The 24,653-nt window shown below is 38.6% G+C and overlaps 1 protein-coding gene across 1 annotated transcript in view; it reads right to left on the bottom strand.

Annotated features, from left to right (window-relative positions):
• Window positions 1–23,188, bottom strand: part of LRRC7 (leucine rich repeat containing 7) — a 602,937-nt gene extending 579,749 nt beyond the window's left edge. Inside the window, exon 1 of the mRNA XM_086390542.1 lies at window positions 23,058–23,188. Within this exon, the coding sequence (XP_086246668.1) occupies window positions 23,058–23,059 (2 nt within the window). The 5' untranslated portion in view covers window positions 23,060–23,188. The remainder of the gene's footprint in view (window positions 1–23,057) is intronic.
• Window positions 23,189–24,653: the final 1,465 nt, after the last annotated feature.

Raw genomic sequence — 24,653 nt, 5'->3', positions numbered from 1 at the left:
CTCTGTGGAGGCCACTTCTCTTCTTATAGTGAAAGTGAAAGTTGCTCCGCGTGTCCAATTCTTTGCGACCCCACGGAATAGTTCATGGAGTTCTCCAGGCCAGAATACCAGAGGGGGTAGTCATTCCCTTCTCCAGGGGATCCTCCCAACCCAGAAGGAAGACATAAGAGTAAGAGATAGAACCTCTCACCATGAAGACAAGTGAGACGACCCAGGGAAATAATAAAAGATTGGAGATGCCCTAACCAAAGGGAGACTTGCTTTCCCTGGATGGACGTTGGCTTAAGAATTGAACTTACTGATTTGCCTCTGAGAGACATGGGAGGGGAAGCAGAGGTTGGATGTGGAGCAGCCTGAGTTTCTTTTTTTTAATATAATTTTTAATTTTCTTTAATGCCAAAAACATTTTGCGGACTGGAAAAGGTCAGTTTTCATTCAAATCCCAAAGAAAGGCAATGCCAAAGAATGCTCAAACTACCGCACAGTTGCACTCAACTCACATGCTAGTAAAGTAATGCTCAAAATTCTCCAAGCCAGGCTTCAGCAATATATGAACCATGAACTTCCTGATGTTCAAGCTGGTTTTAGAAAAGGCGGAGGAACCAGAGATCAAATTGCCAACATCTGCTGGATCATGGGAAAAGCAAGAGAGTTACAGAAAAACATCTATTTCTGCTTTATTGACTATGACAAAGCCTTTGACTGTGTGGATCACAATAAACTGTGGAAAATTCTGAAAGAGATGGGAATACCAGACCACCTGATCTGCCTCTTGAGAAATTTGTATGCAGGTCAGGAAGCAACAGTTAGAACTGAACATGGAACAACAGACTGGTTCCAAATAGGAAAAGGAGTTCGTCAAGGCTGTATATTGTCACCTTGTTTATTTAACTTATATGCAGAGTACATCATGAGAAACACTGGACTGGAAAAAACACAAGCTGGAATCAAGATTGCTGGGAGAAATATCAACAACCTCAGATGTGCAGATGACACCACCCTTATGGCAGAAAGTGAAGAGGAACTCAAAAGCCTCTTGATGAAAGTGAAAAAGGAGAGTGGAAAAAGTTGGCTTAAAGCTCAACATTCAGAAAACGAAGATCATGGCATCCGGTCCCATCACTTCATGGGAAATAGATGAAGAAACAGTGGAAATAGTGTCAGACTTTATTTTGGGGGGCTCCAAAATCACTGCAGATGGTGATTGCAGCCATGAAATTAAAAGACGCTTACTCCTTGGAAGGAAAGTTACGAGGCAGAGACATTACTTTGCCAACAAAGGTTCGTCTAGTCAAGGCTATGGTTTTTCCTGTGGTCATGTATGGATGTGAGAGTTGGACTGTGAAGAAGGCTGAGCACTGAAGAATTGATGCTTTTGAACTGTGGTGTTGGAGAAGACTCTTGAGAGTCCCTTGGACTGCAAGGAGACCCAACCAGTCCATTCTGAAGGAGATCAGCCCTGGGATTTCTTTGGAAGGAATGACGCTAAAGCTGAGACTCCAGTACTTTGGCCACATGATGCGAAGAGTTGACTCATTGGAAAAGACTCTGATGCTGGGAGGGATTGGGGGCAAGAGGAGAAGGGGACGACAGAGGATGAGATGGCTGGATGGCATCACTGACTCAATGGATGTGAGTCTGGGTGAACTCCGGGAGTTGGTGATGGACGGGGAGGCCTGGTGTGCTGTGATTCATGGGGTCTCAAAGAGTCGGACACGACTGAGTGACTGATCTGATCTGATCTGATCTGATACTCAATTTAGAAATTTAAATGTTTAGGATCTTCTTTCATCTGTATCAAACAACAAGAAGAAACACACAGTTTAGAGTATAGCCCTGATCACATTAGGCCTCATGGAATTAGCTATATGACAATTTTTTGTCAATTTTTATTGTTTATTTATTCATTCTTCAATTATCCCTCAAATATTTATTGCATAGGTACTTGCTAAGAGATGGGTATAAGAATTTGATATGGGTATAAGCATTTGATGCCATGATGCTCATTCTAGCAGAAAAGACACGTAAAGAATTAAAATATAGTTAGCTTTTTGAAGCTGAAACTCCAATACTTTGGCAACCTGATGCGAAGAACTAACTCATTTGAAAAGACCCTGGTGCTGGGTAAGACTGAAGGCAGGAGGAGAAGGGGACAACAGAGAATGAGATAGTTGAATGGCATCACGGACTCAATGGACATGAGTTTGAGTAAACTCCGGGAGTTGGCAATGGACAGGGAGGCCTGGCATGCTGCCGTCTATGGGGTTGCAAAGAGTTGGACATGACTGAGTGACTGAACTGAAATGAACTGAGAGGTAAATGCAAATTACTCTCAAAACACAGGAGAAAAGCCACTAACTTTCTCTGGACTAGAAGGAGAAGAAGGGTTATAGAAAGACTTCATGGAGAGAGTAATATTTGCGAGTAAAAGCTAAAGAATGAGTAAAAGTTTGCCAGTATTTCTGGCACACAACATGGCTTGGAGCAAGGCAGGATATATTTTGGGGTCTTCTAGCAGTGCAATATGGTCAGAATATTAAAGGCATCTAGGAGGAGAATTCAGAGCAGAAGTCACTGTATGTATATATAATCCATTTCAAAGAGTTTGAACACAAGGAGTCAGGGATGGCTTTCAATCAGGAGAATTGTCCTAAGTAGAACTACTGTCTTTCATAAACTCTTGAGACAGAGAGTTCTGTTCATCATAGGGTTTGGACTAAAGGAAGAAGAGTCCAGATGAAATTAGAGTCAGGCAGGGGCTATAGCAGTAGGGTAGAAGAATTATAAAGAGGTCCTGAAGTGAAGGAGCAGTAGCAATATCAATAAGGGTAAAGGGATTTGAAAACTATTTAGAATCAGAGCTCAGAAAACATAAGAAAAAGCATAAGTTGATAATGGAGAAAAGAAGTATGAGATTTTAAATTTGGGTGACTAAGTACTATAAGCAATAATCAAAGACAAGTGATTTAAGGAAGATTCTATCAGTAAAGTACTCTATGGTATTATACCATGTTTTAATACATGTATACTTAAAAATATCCCAATAGTCATCTATTAATAAGTACAGTGAATCGTTTATATAAGAACCTTCAACTTGAGAATTTTCAAAGATGTGAATGTGCTTTGCATCAACCTCAGGCGTGAGTGAAATTGCAACTTGCCCTCTGTCTCCTATTTCTGACACCCTTCATCTCTACCATCTCCCACCTCCTCTCCCTCCCCCAATCAGTAAATCTTCTTACCTGTTCACGTATGCCAACCCCTGTATGCCAGCTGTTGTACTGCACTACTGTGCTTCTCAAGACACTGTACAGTCAGATTAAAAATGTTTTCTTTACTTTTTCTGTTTATCTGCTTTTATTTTATTATTTGTTCATAAAGTATTATAAACCTATTATAGTGCAGTACTACATAGCTGATTGTGTTAGTTGGGTACCTAGCTAACTTTGTTGGACTTACTGTATATAAACATGTACAATATATTTATTCAGATAAATACACTAAAGGCAAGAAAACAGTACCTACTACAAGTGGCATCATTTGGAGTTGTGAAAAGGACTAGAGCATGTTAGGAGTTACTAGAATCACTTGGATTCTATTTTGTTTCTTAGAATTCAGAACACAGTAATTCCAAGGTTTAACACTAAATGGGGAATCTTTGATTTTGTTGCTTAGTAATGGACAAAAGAAAGTATTTTGGAGAAATAAGGAACAAGTATTTAGGTAATGCTCATTAAATCATTAAATAAACTTGAAATGCCAAGAATAAAGTCAGCTAAAAATGCCTTTTAAAAATTAAGTTTGATTTAAAAAAACTACATTGCCATTTACTTAACTGAAACTTCTTTTTCAATTAAAATTAAAATAACACTTATCAAGAGTTACTGGAATTATTTTAGTTAATGGTATGCATTAAGTCATCTAATCCTCCCCCAAGACCCTATCAGAACAGATTACCTAGCATATTTTTTTTCCTAAAGATTTTTTTGATGTGGACCATCTTTAAAGTCTTTATTGAATTTATTACAATATTCAGTTCAGTTCAATCACTCAGTCGTGTCTGACTCTTTGTGATCCCATGGACTGCAGCACTCCAGGATTCCCTGTCCATCACCAACTCCCAGAGCTTGCTCAAACTCATGATTATTGAGTCAGTGACGCCATCCAACCATCTCATCCTCTGTCGTCCCCTTCTCCTCCTGCCTTCAATCTTTCCCAGGGTCAGGGTCTTTTCCAATGAGTCAGTTCTTTGCATCACATTGCCAAAGTATTGGAGTTTCAGCTTCAGCATCAGTCCTTCCAATGAATATTCAGGACTGATTTCCTTTAGGACTGACTGGTTTGATCTCCTTGCTATCCAAGGGACTCTTAAGAGTCTTCTCCAACACCACAATTCAAAAGCATCAATTCTTCGGTGCTCAGCTTTCTTTATGGTCCAACTCTCACATTCATACATGACTACTGGAAAACCCATAGCTTTTACTAGATGGACCTTTGCCAGTAAATATTACAATATTGCTTCTGTTTTATGTTTTGGTTTTTTGGCTGTGAGGCACAGAGGATCCAAGCTGCCCAACCAGAGATAAAATTCACACACCCCTGAACTGAAAGGTGAAATCCCAACTTCTGGACCACAGCCAGGGAAGTTCCTCCTCAACAGATTTTACATATCAGAACCTAAGAATCTGGAAGACTAAACTATCTATGGTCCCACAGCTGGAAAAAAAGCAGCACTAGAGCCTTCATTCCAGGCCAGATGAAGCTGAACCCCTTGCTCTTGACTATAAATGCTACATGATCTCCCTGCATGTTCTGTCTTTGTAATCACCTGGACTTATATTTCACTGTGACCTTGAGCAATTCATTAGTGCTTTTAGGGAAAGCATTGACTCAATAAAGCAAGTGGTATAAGGACTAGCATTTTAAGCCTCAGTTAGTAGTGTTAGGCTCTTGTTGCTTGGTATCTATTATCCTACATAATATTCAAAACATCCCTTTGAGGGAAAAAACAATTATTATTTCAATTGTCCCCACTGTACAGAGGGATAAACTGAGGATCAGTGGGGTATAGAGGAAAGGTTAGGCATGCAAAGGTGTGCAGTTTACTGGAAAAGAGTAATGGAAATACAAAGGGCTCAAGGGTGGCTCAGTGGTAAAGCAACTGTCTGCCAAGCAGGAGATAGGGGTTTGATCCCTGTGTTGGTATGATCCCCTGGAGAAGGAAATGGCAACACACTCTAGTATTCTTGCCTGTAAAATTCTATGGACAGAGGAGCCTTGAGGGCTACAATCCATGGGGTCACAGAGTGGGATATGACTGAGTTCAGTTCAGTTCAGTTCAGTCGCTCAGTCGTGTCCAACTCTTTGCGACCCCATGAATCGCAGCACACCAGGCCTCCCTGTCCATCACCAACTCCCGGAGTTCACCCAGACTCACGTCCATCGAGTCAATGATGCCATCCAGCCATTTCATCCTCTGTCGTCCCCTTCTCCTCCTGCCCCCAATCCCTCCCAGCATCAGAGTCTTTTCCAATAAGTCAACTCTTCGCATGAGGTGGCCAAGTACTGGAGTTTCAGCTTTAGCATTATTCCTTCCAAAGAAATCCCAGGGCTGATCTCCTTTAGAATGGACTGGTTGGATCTCCTTGCAGTCCAAGGGACTCTCAAGAGTCTTCTCCAACACCACAGTTCAAAAGCATCAATTCTTCGGTGCTCAGCCTTCTTCACAGTCCAACTCTCACATCCATACATGACCACTGGAAAAGCCTGAGTAACTGAGCACAATAGAAATACTTGGGACCCCTTGATCATGCCACCATAATGCCCCCTCCTTGCAGGCATATATAAGGTCTCTTTGGAGACCTCAGCTTAGTTTAAAGAGAGAATGTAAATAAAGAGAAAGAACATAGAATAAGTTTAAGAAAGCTGTAAGTGAAATTTGAAAGTTTGTGAGCTTCAGCTTAAGAAATAGACCTTTATAAGCAGTGGGGAATTATTGGAGAATGTAAATAAAGAGAAAGAACAGAGAATAAGTTTAAGAAAGCTGTAAGTGAAATTTGAAAGTTTGTGAGCTTCAGCTTAAGAAATAGACCTTTATAAGCAGTGGGGAATTATTGGAGATCTCCCAGAAGGAAAATTAATTTTGCAGGAAAGATTCACAAAGATTAATTTGACAGATGGGTGAGGGAGACTAAAGTCAGAAAAACCAATTAAAATAATATGTTAAATTCTTACACGTAGGGAAAGAGATAAGAGGAAATAAACATTTTTAAATGGGTCAATATTTTAAATTGACAAGAATTTAATTTTATTTTTAAATTCTGGCTTATCAGATAATGTAACTGGAGAAAATAAGTCTGGCTGAATGTCAGATCAGGTCTTAGTACCCCTACTTTTTAACAACAGTAGATTTAATTCTACAAAAACCATCCATATCCCTTCCATTTTAAGAATCATTTTTTGTAAGCAAAGATTTTTATTTGTTGACATTCACCATTTTTATGGTATAAAGGAACCAAAGGCATTATCTTTTAAAATATACAAGACAAACAATGGAACAAACTGCTAATTAAAAATTTTATAAGGATATGTGTTTTTGTTAATAGTTAATATAGTTCTGAATTCACCAGTGGCTGGCAGTGTCACCCTGACAAGGTCAGTGGCCCTAATTTAACTAGGTGCAAGCACTTTATCACATATTGCACTTCTAAGAATGTTTACTGCGATTGCCCACAATTTATTTTTGACATCTGTAGGCTCTTTCAAAACTTATTTTTGTGTTTAAGTGCAAATGAGTATCAACATCATAGACACTTCTATGTGTGATGGCAATTAATTTCATAATAGTGATTTAATTTACAAATATATAAATAATGTGTAAGATATAGACTACTATTTTTTCAAAGGCTTTACATTTTATCTAGCCTGATATGTGCAAATGGTAAATATATCCCTGAGGAAAGAAAAGAATTATAGTATTCTACACCATGAACTTTTCCTTATGCAATAAAACTTTCCTGTAACTATCTTTTCAACAAAAGAGAAAAGCACTTTTTAGTCTATAAATTGTGCACACTTTCCTTTCTCCCCTTAATTTGACCTTTGAGTAATATATATGTAATATAATATTATATATAACACTATTTCTTAAAAATCATATTTTCTCATAGAGTTGGTAATAAGGAAAAGTATAGCATGTGTAGATGAGTTCATGTAATGACAGTAGATCTCTAATAAGTATTAGCTTTTTAAATTTCCTTTTATTCCATTTATATATAAATTCATTTTCATTCATTTTAATGAAGTCCAAGATAAAACAGTTTGAAGGACCAGAAAGATAAAATTGTACATGAGTGCAGCAGCTCACAGTCAATAAACACATATGGAACACTTTGTATGGCATTGCACTGCATGCACAGTGCCAGAAGAGATGTGATGGCAGAGGTCTTCCCCAGGAAATGGTCACTCTTTTGAAACAGGAACATAGACTAGGAGTTAACCAGGTGAAGAGAGCAGTTAATAAGAACAGCATAGGAAATGGCCCTAAGATTAAAGGAAACAAGTCTCTTCAAGGCAAAGAAAGGGGGCCTACATTTCTGGACATGTAGGAAGTCAAGTTGCAGTGTGAATAACAGACCTAAGGGACTTGTAGAAAAAACTTCGAATTTTGGTCTTTATCCCCAAACAAATGGCAAATCAATAAATTATTTTCATTGGAGAGAGAAGGTGACTCAATTTGCATGTCCAAAGTATCACTAAGACAGTGTGCTAGATACTTGTTCTTACATGAATTATTTAATCATCACAACATTTATGTGAAATGAGCAATATTATGTTTGTTTCAGGGCTTCTCTGGTGGCTCAGTTGGTAAAGAATCTGCCTGCAACGCAGGAGACTGGGGTTCAATCCCTGGGCTGGGAAGATTCCCTGGAGGATGGCATGGTAAGCCACTCCGGAGTTCTTGCCTGGAGAATCTCCACAGACATAGAATCCTGGGGGGGCTACAGTTCCTGGGGTTGCAAAGACTTAGACACAGTTGAGTGACTTTCACAGTACAGTATGGTCTGTTTGTTTCAAGTGTGAGTAAACTATGAAGTAGAGCATTAAAATTAACTTTCTTAAGGTCACCCACCAAAAAAGTAACAGAAACAAATTTAAACCCACATTTTCATCTGACTACAATTCAACTACGTATATCACTAAACCACAGAGGCCAGCAAAATAAAATTTTGACAGTTATTTGATAAAGGAAAAATTTCAAGGCCAAGATGACAGAAGGCAAGAGAGTAATATGGGTTAGCCAACAAAGGTAATAAGAATTCCATGTCTTCTCAAATAGAAACCTCCCCCAAGTACTCTCAAATATTTGTGTCACATAGTATAACAGAGAAATGAAATTCTGAGGAAATAATCATTCTATCCACCTTTGCTTCTGAAGCTCTTTTTTGCTGATCTACTTGGAGTTGACTTTCACAAAATTTGCAACCAGTCTCAACAGGATATTTGGGATGAGGGAAGTAAGTGATCTTAAGCTCTGACAAAATAAAAAACCAAAGCTAAAGCCAAAACTAATGAACTATATTCAGCAAAATGAGTCTTTCTGATTGCCTCCGATTATCCTAGAGTTGTGTTTTCACTACCATTTTACTTATTTGGCTGAGTACAGAAGATACTCATTAAGAGGCATCAGTGGCAGTTCCAAATACCTTCCTGTCCTGCAGAGAGAGGTCTTGAATATACACTGATAATTTAGTATGATAAAGTGAAACCCTCTAGGAGTCATTGTGCAGATATTGCCCTCTGTCAATCAGAGAAAAAAGGAAAAGGAAGAGCTAATGCAATGCAATCCTGTTTGGAGCATAAGACAATTCAAATAACTTTTCTCAATGCTAATTATGTTGGTAACCTGTAACTGAAAAGAAATTATGTCTATATTTTCTTCAGACTTCCCCAATTGACAGTAAAATATTTTTTCTGTTAAAAGGTGAGAAACTATAAAATAACTATATTTTGATTTGATAATTCTTGAACATAAAACAGTGATTTTCAAACACAGCAAACTTACCTTCCTCTGTTTTATACATTGGAGTTTTTTGTACTATTTTACTTGATAAAATCTTTCCACGATTACAAAAATGTTTGAAAACCATTGATCTAGTGGTGACTGTGTTGTTATTCAGAGAAGTTCAAGTGGTTTCAAAAGAACACCAAAGAAGGTAAACATAAATGCTCTTATATATTTACTTTTGAAGAGTTTAGTTATAAATACTTCCAATTCTATGTAATAGAAAAAAATAAATTTTCTTTGTGAAAATATGATTCATGAAAAAAATAATGGTTGTAAATCAAAGTTCTAGATAAAGTGTTTTGTTGTTGTTCAGTTGCTGTGGCATGTCTGACTCTTTGCAACCCCATGGACTATAGCCCACCAGGCTCCTCTGTCCATGGGATTCTACAGGCAAGAATACCAGAGTGGGTTGCCATCTCCTTTTCCAGGGGATCTTCCCATCCCAGGTATCGAACCTACATCTTTTGTACTGGGAGACAGATTCTTTATCACTGAGCCACCTGGGAAGCCCTAGATAAAGTAGGCCTGAATAAAAATAAAATATGTAACGTTTTGAAATTTTAAAGGGAATTTAAGATGATAGTTTTGTCAACTGATATTTAAGCATCAATTATCTGAGAGTTCCAAAGTATATCTATACTTAAAATCTAAATCACTCCATTGATCCTTCAGATTTCCATAAAAGAATAAAATTTTACTTCATAGCTAAAGCCTCAGTGTTTGAAAAAATAAGAAATTCTGTTTATCCAAACTAAAACTGAATTATTATTCATCTAATTTTCAAGATGAATGTTATTTTATTCAAGTGCCCCATGGTAGGGTAATAGCTATGTTATGGAAATAGTAGGGCATAGCCAAAGTAATGTATTTTAGAAATTTATAAAATACATTTAAACTCAAAAAAGAAAAAAATCAAAATATATTTGCAAGTACTACTGAATCAAACATATCTGTAGGCTGGCTACGAAAAAAGGAGAGAAAAAATAAAGAAGAGACCTGAGAGAACTCACAATTGATATCCACTGCTTCTATTAGATACCAATCCACTTGAAGGCAGCTGTCTTATGGAAGGAATAGTCTTTTCAAATATAAATGCTAAGAATGCTATGCAAGCCATAAGCAATGATGTAGACAGAGTCAGAGTTCCTAAAAGCATCACTGAGCCTTGATTATAGTTACATGGCCTGCTTTAGCCAATGGAATGTGAATGAACATAAAACGTGCTATGTGTGAACGGAAGCTTTCATTGAATTTGAGTGGGTCAGTTTGGCCTCTTTCTCCTGACCTCCACCAAGAGAACACATCCCTTCAGCCTGGATGCTGGAATGAGAAGACTAAGTGGACAGAGCCAAGCAGAGATGCTGCTGCTCCACACTTCTGTTAAGTGAGAAATAAATATATGTAGTTGTAAGCCACTGAAATGTTTTGGGATTTTTAGTTACCACTGCAAATGCTAACTAGAAGAAAGGGTAAAATAATATTTTATTCAGTTAAGCTACAAATTGTTGGTTACTTGCAGCTGAACACATTCCTAAATAATATATCCAAAATATGTACATAAATAAAAGATCATCATTTTACTTACATATGCACTCTCTGGACAGCAATTTACACTGTATCTGAACTAACAGAGCTTAGCATCAGGATATTACAAATGTGGAAGGCTCAAGGAAAGAGACAGCTCAGGTAATAATCTGCAGATGTGTGTGGCCTTGTCGAGAGAACTTCACAGTATGGATACTTGGGTAGCTACAGGGCTACAAGAGGGCAGGAAGTGCTTCAGATGGGTTGCTTAAAACAATGTATACCAGCGGTTAACAGCCTTCTGTTTATCTCAGACAACCCAATATAAAAGGACCAGGAGTAAATGGTTCTTCCCAAACATTAAAGCATAACAGAAAGAGGTGGAAGAAATTGGTATTCAGAAGGAATGGATACACACTCATGTTTTCTTTTCCTACCAGAGAATAATTAGAAGGAAACCAAGAGAGCAATATCAAGTGAGTCATTCTAATGTACTCAATTATCATTTATTTGAAAAATATTTTTCTTAAAAAGAGGTTTTAATTATTTTCCCTACAAAAGTATTCACACATTTCCATTAATTTTATATAGGGATGTTTATGTATATAAATTGACATGCTGATTCATGCTTCCTCAATATGTCAGTTATTCAGGTTCCGTAATATTAGTGTCAATGTTCTAGTTATGCCTGAATAGATTAGCTTCTTATGTAGGATTCTTCAGACAATAAAATACATCTCTAAGTGTCCAGTTATTCCTATCAGAAATTTTGGAATAATCCTCAGTTCCATACTTTTCCTCTCTAGCTCTCTCCTGCTATCAATTTAGCAAAGAATATAAGAGCTTCTACAAGGCATACTTCACTTTTCTATCCACCTCTCTCCATTTCCATGACTAAAATCCTAGAAATACCTTAATCTCTTGCCCAATCTACTGTAAATATCTCCTAATTTATAAATCCCTACTTCCTCTCTGACTTTCTTGTAATGAGTTTAAAAACAGCACAAGAGATAACTTTAAAAAATCAGTAAGTTCAGATCACTCTTCTGTTTAAAAATGCTTAATGACTTCACACTGGATATAGAATAAAAATTTTAAATTCTTAACCAGGTCAATAAATTCTGAGATGATCTTGTTCATGCCTACCTCATATTACAGGGCTTCCCTGATAGCCCAGTTGGTAAAGAATTCACCTGCAATGCAGGAGACCCCGGTTCAATTCCTGGATCAGGAAGATCCACTGGGGAAGGGATAGGCTACCCATTCCAGTATTCTGGCCTGGAGAATTCCATGGACTGTATAGACCATGGGGTCCCAAATAGTTGGACAGGACTTTCGCTTTTCACCTCTTATTATGCCAATCACCCTCTGTTCCCTAACATTCAGCCACACTGCATACTGCCCTCCAATGTACCACCTTCTTCAGCTGTAGACTCTTTGCATATACCATTTACCTTAGAATTCTCTTTCTCCCTCTTGCCTGGCTAACTCCTATCATCTTAGACATCTTATTTCAATATCAGTTCATCAGAAATTCTCCTTCTCTTGCTCAGATCCCTATTATATTCACTCTCAGTACTTTGGTCTTTTTCTTCTTAGCTCTTATCATAACTTGAAGTTGTATATTTCCAGTATGGTTAGTTTTTTAATATTGTATAATCCATTTGGCTGCAAGTGCCATAAAAACAGGAGTCACACTTGTAATCAGTCTTGCCCAGCACTGGGCATGGTGTGGAGTAACAGCACAATAGATATTTAGAATAGATGAATGAACAGACGCATGAACTTGGGTAAAATGTACTAAATTGTGAAAATATTGCAGATTCTAGTAGACATGGTAGAGTTTTTTCAATTAAAAGTATTCTACCAACAAACTGTAGAATGATCACATATATATCTTTCTAGTTTCTTCAGTTTGTTATGAGTCAGGGGAGCTGCTGCTGTGTTGTACAAGAATGATATCAGAGTTCTTAGACTTTAGGTGTATCAAAATATGCAAGTACATAAAATTACAAACTGAGAAAGTCAAAGTGCTTTAAGCATATAAAAATGTCTCAAGTAGATTTATTTTGTATCTTTTAAATAGTTTTTAATTACCATAATTTTAATCAATCATAAAATAGAGTTCATTGTTATATTAAAACGTAAACTAGTGGCATGTCCATATAACAGCTCTGTAATTGTGATAGCATAAAATGGACATCAGGATTCTTTCAATAGAATTTCACTCAATGAATTTGAAAAGAAGGAAAGGCTAGGTTAAATTTAGTAACAAATAACTCCCCTAAATCTTAACAGAAGAACATATTCACTCTTGCCCATGCTCCATATTAAAAGGGATGACTTAGTGCAGTTGTTCAGAGACCAGGCTGATGGAGGCCCCATCATGACACATGTGTCTATAATTGCTATTTAAGGAGAAGAGCAAAAAGTGCACTAGGTCATAAATACTTCTACTCCAAAAAGGTACTCCTCAGTTTTAGCTCCTGTGGCATTGGCCTAAGTAAGTCACATGACAGCCTAACTGCAAAGAGGAACTGGAAAATTAAATCCTATGATAGCCTCAGAAAGGGAAGAGAAAAAGAAACCCAGAGGAACCACACTACAGGCTGCTAGAGTCTGAGACATTCAGAGGCATAAGTGAGACCATTCATTCACATAACATGCCTTTTTTCTGCACTAGGCTGTGAACTAGTCTGCTGGGAATGAAAAATCAAGTGTGCTAGTTCTGGAGAAGCCACTTGAGCAATTACTTAAGGAGGCTAAGAAGGGTGCACATTCACATTTTGAAGAATCCCTAAAAGACCAGTTTAGAGTGATCTTGGGTGATCTCACAAATCACATAAGTTAAAGGTTAAAGGTTTGATTTTTTTTTTTTTGAAAGATTACCAAAGAACTCTAAAGTTTCATTATTGTTGTCTGTATTTTTTCATTTAACTAGGCCCTCTAAAAAAGAAGGTACAAACTTAACAGTAATCTTTACTCAGCTTAAGGATAAATTTCTCACTTGTCTCAGAGCTAGAACAGTATAAAACCTTTTAAGTAGCATCACAGAGTTTTTGTTGTCTTCCTTTTCAGTATGAATACTGGAAACTATTATATTACTTTTATACTGTGATCCCACTAGACTATAATTCTTGACTCATTAAAATGTTCTACTTTTTATACCAAAATATACCATTTTACCTATTATTAAACAATATTAAAAACATTAAGTGACATTTAAGACAAGAATATATTCATTCATATTCCTAGAATCCAAATTCAACTTTCTTTTTCGGCCTTCCTATTTATTTTCACACATTATCATACAAAGAAATTCTACCTGAAAAAAGAAGATTAAGAATATATTCCATTCTAAAAATAATGGATAAATTTACACGTGCAAAGAAGACATGTACCCTTGAGGTTTGGGGCTGTCTTAGTCACATGCAGAGCCAAAAGGGGTGACAAGTACATCCTTAAGACTGACTGCAAAGGGACTGATATTATTCCATTCGCAGTCGGCATTACACCATGTATTCACAGCTGAATTTATACTAATTAATAAATAGTAGAGAAGACATATGGGATTCCCAGGTGGCTCCATTGTAAAGAATCCACGTGCCAATGCAGGAGATGCAGGAGACGTGGGTTTGATCCCTGGGTCAGGAAGATCTCCTGGAGAAGGAAATTGCAACCTACTCCAATATTGTTGCCTGAATAATTCCATGGACAGAGGAGCCTGGTGGGCTACAGTCTATGGGGTCACAAAGAGTCGGACATGACTGAGTGACTGAGCACCCTGGGCTTGGCTCAGGGAGTGTATTTAGAATGGGAGGCATATAGAGTGTACTGAGAACTAAGAGTTCGATATATATACAATTGTATTTAGAAAAAACAAACATTAAACACTTTATACAAACAGTGCTCTTTTTATTTACTAGCACATTTTAGACGTTAAGACAAATGCATTCTCAATCACACATTTTCCTCGTTTTTCTAATAAATTTTTGTAAATGAGCATGCACCCATCTGTTAATTAATATATTTATTAACTCTTAATAACTATTTAGTAACTATATTAATAAGCATTAATAAAGCTTATTTTTCTTCATAATTTTTATATAGAAAATAAATATGTGTTGCAGTTCTAGTAGTTTCTTTCTATACCAAAGTACAAAAATATATCACCTTTGCACCTCTTCCTTGTTCATTTCCCACTTTGGCTTACTATGTTTGTTTCAGCAGCTTGCTATTTTGTCTGCAGAAAGCAAACCTTAGTTTTATCGAGATAGAAAAAGCAAGCAAGTAAGAAAACAAACAAACTAGCAAGCAAAGACGCAAACACAAAACACCATCTCTTTAAATAGCATTGGATACTTCGTAAGATAAAACATGTATTAATATGGAGGTGGTTCAAACCCTGGATGGATAAAGGTTGACGTCTTATCTTTAACACCCAGTCTTAGGACATTCAGATTTTGTCATGTAAAATGTTGTGTGGGATTATGTTCACAGATACAGAAATATGTTCCGTTCTATTACACCCACGAGCCCCAGAACAGTACACTGAAAGCTGGCATGAATAAGATCCATTCCACAAATGAAAAGCATAGCTAATCTGCTGATAGGTAACGAACTACTTTAGTCACTAATTTTTTCTTCAGTTTTAAATATTATTGCTATACTAAGAAATTTCATTTGTCTTTTAAAAATAGTTATTAGATGTGGCTATTAGGTACATCTTGCTAAATAAATGTTTGTAGATATTTCTATATGCCTTTATATAAGACAAATACATATTTTAAATGAAAGTGTTAGTCCCTCAGTCATGCCCAACTCTGCAATCCCATGGATTGCAGCCCACCAGGTTCCTCTGTCCATGGGATTTTCCAGGCAAGGATACTGGAGTGGTTTGCGATTTACTTCTCCAAGGGATCTTCCCCACCCAGGGATCGAACCTGGGTCTCCTGCACTGCAGGCAGATTCTTTACCGACTGAGCTACCAGGAAAGGCTGTACATCATAATTTCAAAAATATTTTATAGTTGTTGTTAATATGCTTTGTAGTAGGTTCAAAAACATCTTGCCTTAAGTTTCCCAATAACTGAAGATTCTAGATAAAATGGATTCAGAATTTTAGCATTAGAGAAAGCATTAAACAAGAACATTTGTTTCAAATTTGTCTCATGAAAGAACAGAGAATTCCTTTCTTTAAAGTCATAACAGTCATAACATAACAGATAAACAGATATTTAGTGGCAGAGGGAACTTATTATTTCAAAGGGCCCTTCAAAATATAACTTTGTAATGCAAAAAATTAATAGAAATGAGTATGCTTTTAAATTTTCCAGCTGTATCATATTTTGCTTTCCTGATTAAAAATCTTTCCTAATCAATATTCAAGGCAATGTTTTACAGAAATGCCTAACCTCACTTTAAGGAATTCTTGATTTTTGGTAAGAAAAATCATTAATTAATGCTTTAATGTAACTAGCAAATTTAGAAGGACATTAATTCATTTAAAAGGAATTGAACTTTTCCATCATCTGATATTTAGTTGGCATTATTCTAAATAGATCAGTAATTTTAAAGAACATTTTTAACTTTCATTAAAAAGAATATAGTATCAAAACTTAGAACTCTTTACTATTAGTGAAATTAATTCCATATTTCTTAAATAATGGTACCTTTTTAAAAATAGAATACTTCATAGATGTTAAATGTATAGAATTAAACTGCCTAGACAGTCAAATCAAAATGGAAAGATAAGGCAATTGTCCAAAACACTTAAGCCAAATAAAACCTCAGGCCAAAATAAAATGAGAAAGAAGCGTATTTTGGGTGGGTCATCCTGTTGGCTGACTTCATTAACCTAATTTATCGGATTAAGGTTCTTTTCCCTATTTTCCTTCGTAAGGTGTAAAAACTTCAATGGTCCACGGGTATGGTTTTAGTGGCAGAAGTTGGGAGTGAAGAGCTCTGGTTGTGCTTCTCTCACCAACACGTGTAACCTTGTACAAGAAAGCAAACTTATCTGTACTTAGTTTCCTCTTTTGTAAAATAAGACCCTAAAGCCTTTTCCATCTGAAAAGTTATCAACTCATGAGATAGTAAGATGACAGCTATGTGAGAGTGAGTATTATAAAATAGAGCAATTACAGCTATATGTGTATGTGTGTGGTATCCTCAATGTTCAACAATATAATATTACCCTAAGGACATTGCTAATATTTAACAATCACGGAAGTTGAAATAGGTATTTGATTTAATTACAATAGCTTTTATAATTGTCTTAAGAAATTAATTACACTTGAAGTAGGGAAGAAAATTTTTTTCACGCCTTGAGTTACATCGACTCAGAGTAACACCAGAGTATTCAATGTGTTGTCAATGCTAACACTATGAGGTTTGAGATACATCTCCATCCTTCATAACTCTGTAGGTTGCCTACTCATGTTAAGAACTGCAATGGTGAATGTACTGGATGCAGAACACTTAATCAGTTAACACTTAAGAAGTCTATTATTTGCACTATTAAATTATTTTAGCTACACCATTTGCATTACATTAATTCTTCAAATTCAGCTGACACATTTTAGCTTTGTGTCCATTTAGCTTTGTGCACATTTTTAGTGCAACAAATACCCTCATAATATTTAGGCACTATTTCAATAAGGTTCATTTCCTGACTTTCCTTCCATTAGCAAATAATTTGATAATGCAGACAGCCATCTATAAAATATTTTTCCACTACACAAATATATCTTTATATCTTTCAATATCAAAATAGCTTAAAAGCCTATTTTTTCTTCTTGGGGAATTAAGTCAAATAGCTTTCTTTGACTGTTTTTCACATCTTTTTCTCTGTTAGCTCTGTAGTCCACAGTACCACTTTCTTTTCTTTCTCCCTGTGAAAATCTCATAATGATTGTACTTACACTATCAGTATTTTTCTTTTCAGGTCACCTACCTCATCTGTATTGTATAATTGAAACCTATAGCTTCTCACTTCTCATACTATCTTACTTCTTGAAGAGCACAAAATTTAATTTTCTCTCTGAAAATACATACACACGCATGTGTGCACGTGCACACACACACATACACACGTATCCTGAAATTCCCTTGTTCTTAATAAGTTTGTTATTCTATAACCTTGGGCCCCGTATCACTATTACCTAAAGTTAAAGATGCTCTCAAAGTACTAAACTTCATGTACAGCAAAAATATACTGATGTAACTGAAGAAAGTCCATTACTAAGAAGAAAGTAAAGTCTTTAAACAATGTTAAGCATCTATTCTAGTATTAAAATATTTAAACAGATCATGCCAATGCTAATATAAATTTTAATACTTCATTTCTGATAAATACTATTGCTTCCATGTTTATTAAAGTAAAATAATATTTTTGTATAGAGATTTTTAAGTAATTTATCAAGCAGTAAACCATACAATGAAAGGGAGTATATGTAGGAAATCCTTTGGGTTATTAAATTTATTTAATAATTTTTCATGTGTCACTGAATGACAAATGATAATTTTTCTGTTATGGTTAATAATTTAAATAGCATATATGATACCTCTCTAGGGGTTTATATATCAAATATATCATCACTGTTTCAAAGTAGATACGACAGCTATTGACCCAAAATTGCTTTATTGAAAACTTCCTTAATGTGCTTTTATATGACAGGTTCTAACAGTTTATTAAATGTTTCTATCATGAGTTAATCATGCCAGGAAGACAAGCAGCAGCGTTTTCTATACCAATATTAAAAGATGGCCACAGAAGTAATGTGAAAAAAAAAAAAAAGAAAAAAAAAAAAGAAGTAATGTGGTGCATTACTGCCAAATATGTTGATAACTTTGAAAAGCTGTTTCAAAATATTGTTTTCTTTATTCATTAGAAAATAATTCAATGACCTACAGATTTCAGTTATTTAACTAGCACCAATTTTTGCCTATGAGGGAGAAGACATAGTATGGAGGAAAAGGTACAGGAGACAAATCTGAATTTAAATCTTCATCACCTTCTATTTAATAGCTTTGTGACATGAACCTATCACTTCTGTCTTTGAATCTAAACATTCTAATTTTTCAAATGGTGATAATATTGCTTCTTTAAAGATTATTTGGAAATAAGCACCTGACTTAGGAACTGGTAGCTGTTATTGTAATTATGCACTATGTTAAGAGAAGCCAGATGATCAGGGTTGGCTCTTGGACACAAGAGCTCATGAATTTTAAACATATCAATTAATTCCAAAATAGGAAATAAATATATTTCCTATTTAAATAGCATACCTTAAAAGCATATTCCATCACTACATATAACCACATATACACACACACACTACTATGGAAAACCTGATTTGTACCAAAAAGTTTATGTTGCACTCCTCTAAAATGTACCATTTGTCTGATTATTTGCTATGTATTAGAATTATAAATTAGGAATTATTACTACTTCTATTTTCAGCATTAAAGGAGACTTGTTTGTATTACCAAGTCACATGTTAATTCTGGAATTATAATACTTTTGGTTTTCTTAATTTTCTTTCACTATCTCAGGATAATTCATTAGAGTATTTTCTATAAAAACATGAATATTTCTAATGATTAAAGCCTGATTCACAAAACATGGCTAAAAACTTTGTAAAGGAAAAATATTACTGATTTGTGGCCATCATTTTCCAAATATTGTTGACTTATGGTACCACTTTTAAATTTGAGTTTTCATTGACAATTCATGAATCAATATTTTAACATATGTACAAAACCTATCATCTAGGAATCTCTTTTCTGATTTTGTAGTCCCTCAGAGTATAATTTAATAGCAACACTATATGGTCAAACTGCTGCTTGATATTAAAATTTCAATTTTTAATCCTGAGGCATTAAAAACCCTCTATTGAATATTGATGTAATAAAGACTTCAAAGAGAAAAATGTCAAGGTTCTCGGAAGATCCCAGAATCATCTTCAGTATGTTCTTCCTTGGAGATATGAGTCACTTACTGGTCAGGTGGCTTGGCACAAACTGAAGGTCCATTCTTTGTCATAGATATGAATTAATGTTTTCCCCAAAGTTATCTTGCAAATTCACGTGCCTGACTAGACCCACTCAAAAAGAAATGTGGATGATACTCTACAAAGCAGCCATAGTTACTGGAGAGACCCAAACAAGTAATGTCTTTTTGTCTTTTATTAATTATTATACTCAACAAATAGCACATGCTCTCTAAATGAGAAATTTTCCAAAGACTGTGAAATAATTTACGTGAAGGAAAAAAGGGAACAAGGATCCAGAAATAACTCAGATGGTAATTTATCAGTAGTTGATTACTCTTTGTGTACTCTGTTAATTTGGGTATAAAATGAAATGATAATATCATCGAATGAGGGATCCACTCATATTGAAGCAAAAGTCATCAAAAGATAAAATTATAGTAAAAATAGGTGTAATTTTGATACATCAACATATCTTCAAATTTTCAAGTGTTTTAAAAAGGTGAATATTTTGTCATTTAAAAAACTAGGTTTTTATATCAGGTATTATGGACTACAAACTGCAAATGAAAGAAATCTAAGAAATGCTCTGAGAATTAACACTATGTGGATAATACTGTCATTTAATGATTTTATATTTGCTAAAAATTCAGTGATATTAATTTCCATCTTTGCAATTTTTAAAACATAAAAAACACACCAAAATACAGACACACAAAACACTTTAGGCTATGTTTTGAATTTTATAAAGGAAGCAGAATCATTTAAAGCTTACAAACAAAAGTGAAATGGGATTTTAATTAAGAAAATTTTAATGCCAGCCTAAAGCAGTCCTAAAATTCAGAATAAAACATGGCTACTGTAACAGAAACAGGTTTATTTCTTTAGGAAGTGGTTTCTAATTCTGAAGCTGCAAATGTGCAGGCACACGTGATGGGGAATGTAAGGGTTGCCATGGTAAGTACACATCTTTTCTTGGACAGTCAAGTATTTTTAAAAATGCATAAAGAACTTTCACTTCATAATATGTCATGGAAATTGACTCTGCTTTCCTTACCAACATATTAGTATGATGCAATGCAACACAGTACAGAAATAACCCAGATTTTAAAAAACTTCGACCCAGTAAGATCGCTTATAAAACATGGAGTGAAAAATGAAATAAGAAATTTCCAAGTCAGAGAACTAATTAAATTGTGGGTCTAGAACAAATTCTAATTCCATTAAATTAATAAATAATCACACCTCAGGACATTCCACAGGCCTGATACACTTCCTGGGCGTCCAAATGCAAACATCACTAAACATCATTCTCGACATACTTTGGTCATATGCCTTATTTTTAAGGAAAAATAAAATCATTCCTACGTTCCTACTTTCTCAACGGTTTCCAAGAAGCAGGGAACGGACTCTGTTCTACTGTCTTTTGCACAAAATCTCCTGGAGGTTCTCTTAAGAGTCTGTGAAGTCAGCTCAAGACGCCTGGATGGAGGCGTGACACTTGGACTGGGGAGGTGGCAGAATCTGTTGAGAAACGCAGCAGGTTCTGAGGCGCTAGAGAACCCACGTGTACAGGGCTGGGGAACTTTTCTGCCACGTCTCCCGGAAGGAAGGTCTCACTTTTAAATAGGGGGCTAGCGGTGGCGAGGAGCTGGGTGGGTGGAAGGTGGGCAGTAAAACAGGAGAGGTGGCGGCGAAGCAGAAGGTTCAAACCCTTCGCAGGTATCTACTTGTGCTTCCCCGCATTCTAGTCTCTCCCTCATCAACTTTATTATTTTTCCGTTTTACAGGAGGGTTTAAGCAACAGGGATGCTGAGCATCTCATAGGCTCAGCCAGGAACAAAGAAAATCGAGTTCCTAATACTGTATCTCTCCCGTTGGAGATCACGTGTCCTGCTTTCGCTGGAATGCACTCTTCTCGCCCACGCTATAAAATCTCTATTGTGGTTAGAAATTTTACCCACGTTAAAATATGCTCACTTATGAATTGCGTTTTATCTACCAAGAGAACCACATTTCAACGTACACAGGTACACATTTACGTGGTGACCCAGTTACCACTGCAGGTGAATTCGATGTGTTGAAACTGTATTGGGAAAGTAATGGAAAAGAGCAGGTGGAAGATCTTCATGTCTCACTGAGCGCACCCTCCCCTCCCCCGTTTTCTAATTTCTTTTGAAGAAGTTCGAAAGGAACGTGGGAGTCGTGGGAGTCGCAGATGGTTCCTTTTTGAAGCCGATTCCTGGGAGTTGTGAAAGTGACCCCTTCCCTTCTCTGCCTGGCGCTGCGCCCTCTCGCCCAGCCCTCTCGCTTTGTGACTTGATGGGGAGGAGACAGTAAGGGAGAGGGCGGAGGCGGGTCCTTTATGCAGCCCTGATGGCCAAGAAGTAGTATAATGAAGCAATTTTGCAGCCATCTCCGTTATCATGAAGTCATACTATTTTTAAAGACATTCTGTAAAAGTCCCATCCCCTATTCCCATTCTTGACTCTGCAAACTGTAAAGACAGGAGAACCTTTGGCACCCAGTTTAATTGTCCGTGAGCTAAGGTGCTCTGATTACCCTGATGCTAATGTGCTTTCCTCCCTCTTTCCACGTAGCACCCAAAACTAGTCCTGCATCCTTAATGACTGAAAGGAGGATGCAAGATGCTGAAGGGGGCCCAGTACTGGGATTGGGAACAGTGCTGCTTCACCAGCTTCTCCGAGCAACACAAAGGAGATGTGTGGGCTGGAGTTGTTTAGCTTAGGGGAAAGGAGACATCGCTTTCCCTGACTCCCGGGAAGAAGGGCTTCGCTCCATCGCTCCCCCACTTCTTTTGGTCCTCCAATCATTTATACTCTTTCTTCCCCTTCATCCCCTCCCCAAAACCCCACCCTATCCCTTCGGTTCCCAATGGCATAAAGGTCTTCTAATTATATTTTTCAAACAAATAGGCATCACACAGTAATACTACAGCTTCTAAGATAAAGGGACAAACGTGACCTGCCACAAGTGTGTCTGTGTGAGAGAGAGAGACAGAGAGACAGAGAACCAATATCAAAGGAGCGCTTCATCCTTCAGACACCTCCGGAAAAAGCTGACTGGAGATATTCAAGATAATAAAGAACTATGATCAACCTCAGCTCAACCGTCGGTCTCAGCACCAGCACCCCAAATCGCTCTTTGCCTTCCTTTTCGCAATATGTAACCCTTTAAGCTCACCCTCCAGCCCAGGCCACTCGGCACTCCCCAGCACCCGCAACAGCAAACATGCGATTCTAAATGCCCCGCAATCTGCCACATCCTCGCCACCTCCGCGGGCCACCGGGCGAGCAGCTCCCAGGGAGCGCTGAAGGCTCGGATTCTCCTACCCCCCACCCCCGTTCCGTCGGCCACCTGGGTCCCTCACCTAGGGCGCTCACTGTCGCTGCGGCCACAAGCGGCGAGGCCCCAGCGACCCCCTTGGCCCCGGAGCAATAGTATCCTACTCACATCGCCGGCGGGAGAAACTGCCCATGAGGTTCCGGAGAAAGTGAATCGTGCAGCTGCCGAGGGTTATTCCTTAAAGTGTCCGGGGGTCCGCAGTAGAGTGGGCACGAGGGACCTCGGAGGAGAGGAGGGGTGAAGGAGGAGAAGAGAAGGAGAAAGAGGGGATTCCAGGCAGCTGCCACGTTAGACCATGATGCTGGTGCCCTTCAGGTGGACAGCTGGAGAGGTTTCCGCGGGAAGCGGCCGAGGGGAAGCCCGAAGCGCTGGCGGGGGAGGCAGGAGCGCATCCACTCCCCAGCTTCCGCCCGCCTTGCGCGCCGCGCAAGCGACCGCAGCAGCAGAGGCGGCAGCGGCGGTGGCGGAGGCGCAGCTCCCTCCCCACCCCAGAAGGCTCCACAGACAATAAATCCTGGGAGGAGAAGAGACGAGCCGAAAAGGCGAATCTTGCACCCAACTCCGTAAAGCCCCGTGCCCGCTGCCGCGCCTCTCCTGGGCGAGAATCCCCGGGGACCCAGGAAGCAGCGGGCGGTTCGGAGGGGCCGTGCGCTCTCGCGGCTGCAGGCGACGTTGGAGTGGGCGGTTGCAGGTCCCTCCTGTGAGAACTCGCTGCGCAGGGGCTGACTGTCCGTGGCTTCAAGCCCGGGGTTCTCCCGGAGTGGGGTCCTCCTCGGTGCAGTGGCTTGGTGCACAGGTGCCTGGATTGGCAGGCGAGGAGGCGCTGCTCCTGGCTCTTGGCTGTGTCTCCCTGCTCTCCCCGCCCCCTCTCTTATTTTTCCCACCCCCTTTTCCGACGACACCAGCTGCAGCAGCCTCAAAGTGCTAAAACCTGTCAAGGAGATTTTCCAGCAATAGAGAAGGGGGTGACCACTTTCACAGCCCTCGGCTCCTTTTCGGGATCCTTGCCTGCCCCTCTGACCTCTACTCGGGCTCCCCCAAATTGTGAGAAGCAAATTCCCAGTCCCGCGGAGTACTGAAATGGTTGCCTTCTCCCGGCTCTGGCTGTTTTTTGTAAAGAACGGAACGACTGGCCGAGCTCTCCAGGTTCTTTCAATCTCCCGCTGGGCTCCAAGCAGGTGCTCGAGGCACGGCGCCGCCGGGCAGCGCGCGGCCGCCGGCTCTTCCTGCAGCTCGACCGGCCCGTGGCGCTCCGGCGGCCCCGGCGCGGCGTCCTGCAGCGCGGGCGACTCCGCCGCACCAGCGCCTCCGGGCCTCTGCGCCTTCCCGAGCGCCCCGCACCCGCACCGGCTCGGTGACGCTGTGCCCGTGGCTCCGCAGGCTGCCGCTCCTGCTATCTCAGCAAAGAGGCGGCCGGGAGCGCCTCCTCGGGGTTTCCTCCCCCGCCCGCCTTCCTGGCTGCAGGTTGTTGGCTGCCAAGGAGAAAAGTCTCTGCTAGCGGTTCAGTCTCTTCACATTAGTCAAGGCAACGACCTTTGTGCCTGCTCTCGCGTTCCCTTCTCCTTCTGGGGCCGGGGTGGCTGCACAAAATTAGAAGGGGTTTTCCAACCACCCTTCACGCTTCCACCCCCTCTCCTCCGGCCAGGAACACACATTCTCACACTCACACACACTCATCTCCTCTCTCACGTAAAGGCACACACA

This window comes from Bos grunniens, chromosome 3, assembly GCF_055505025.1.
Source record: "Bos grunniens cultivar Pamir isolate PY7600 chromosome 3, Bosgru_T2T1.0, whole genome shotgun sequence".
Taxonomy (NCBI): Eukaryota; Metazoa; Chordata; class Mammalia; order Artiodactyla; family Bovidae; genus Bos; species Bos grunniens.
This window is presented reverse-complemented; position numbering and strand designations above follow the sequence as displayed.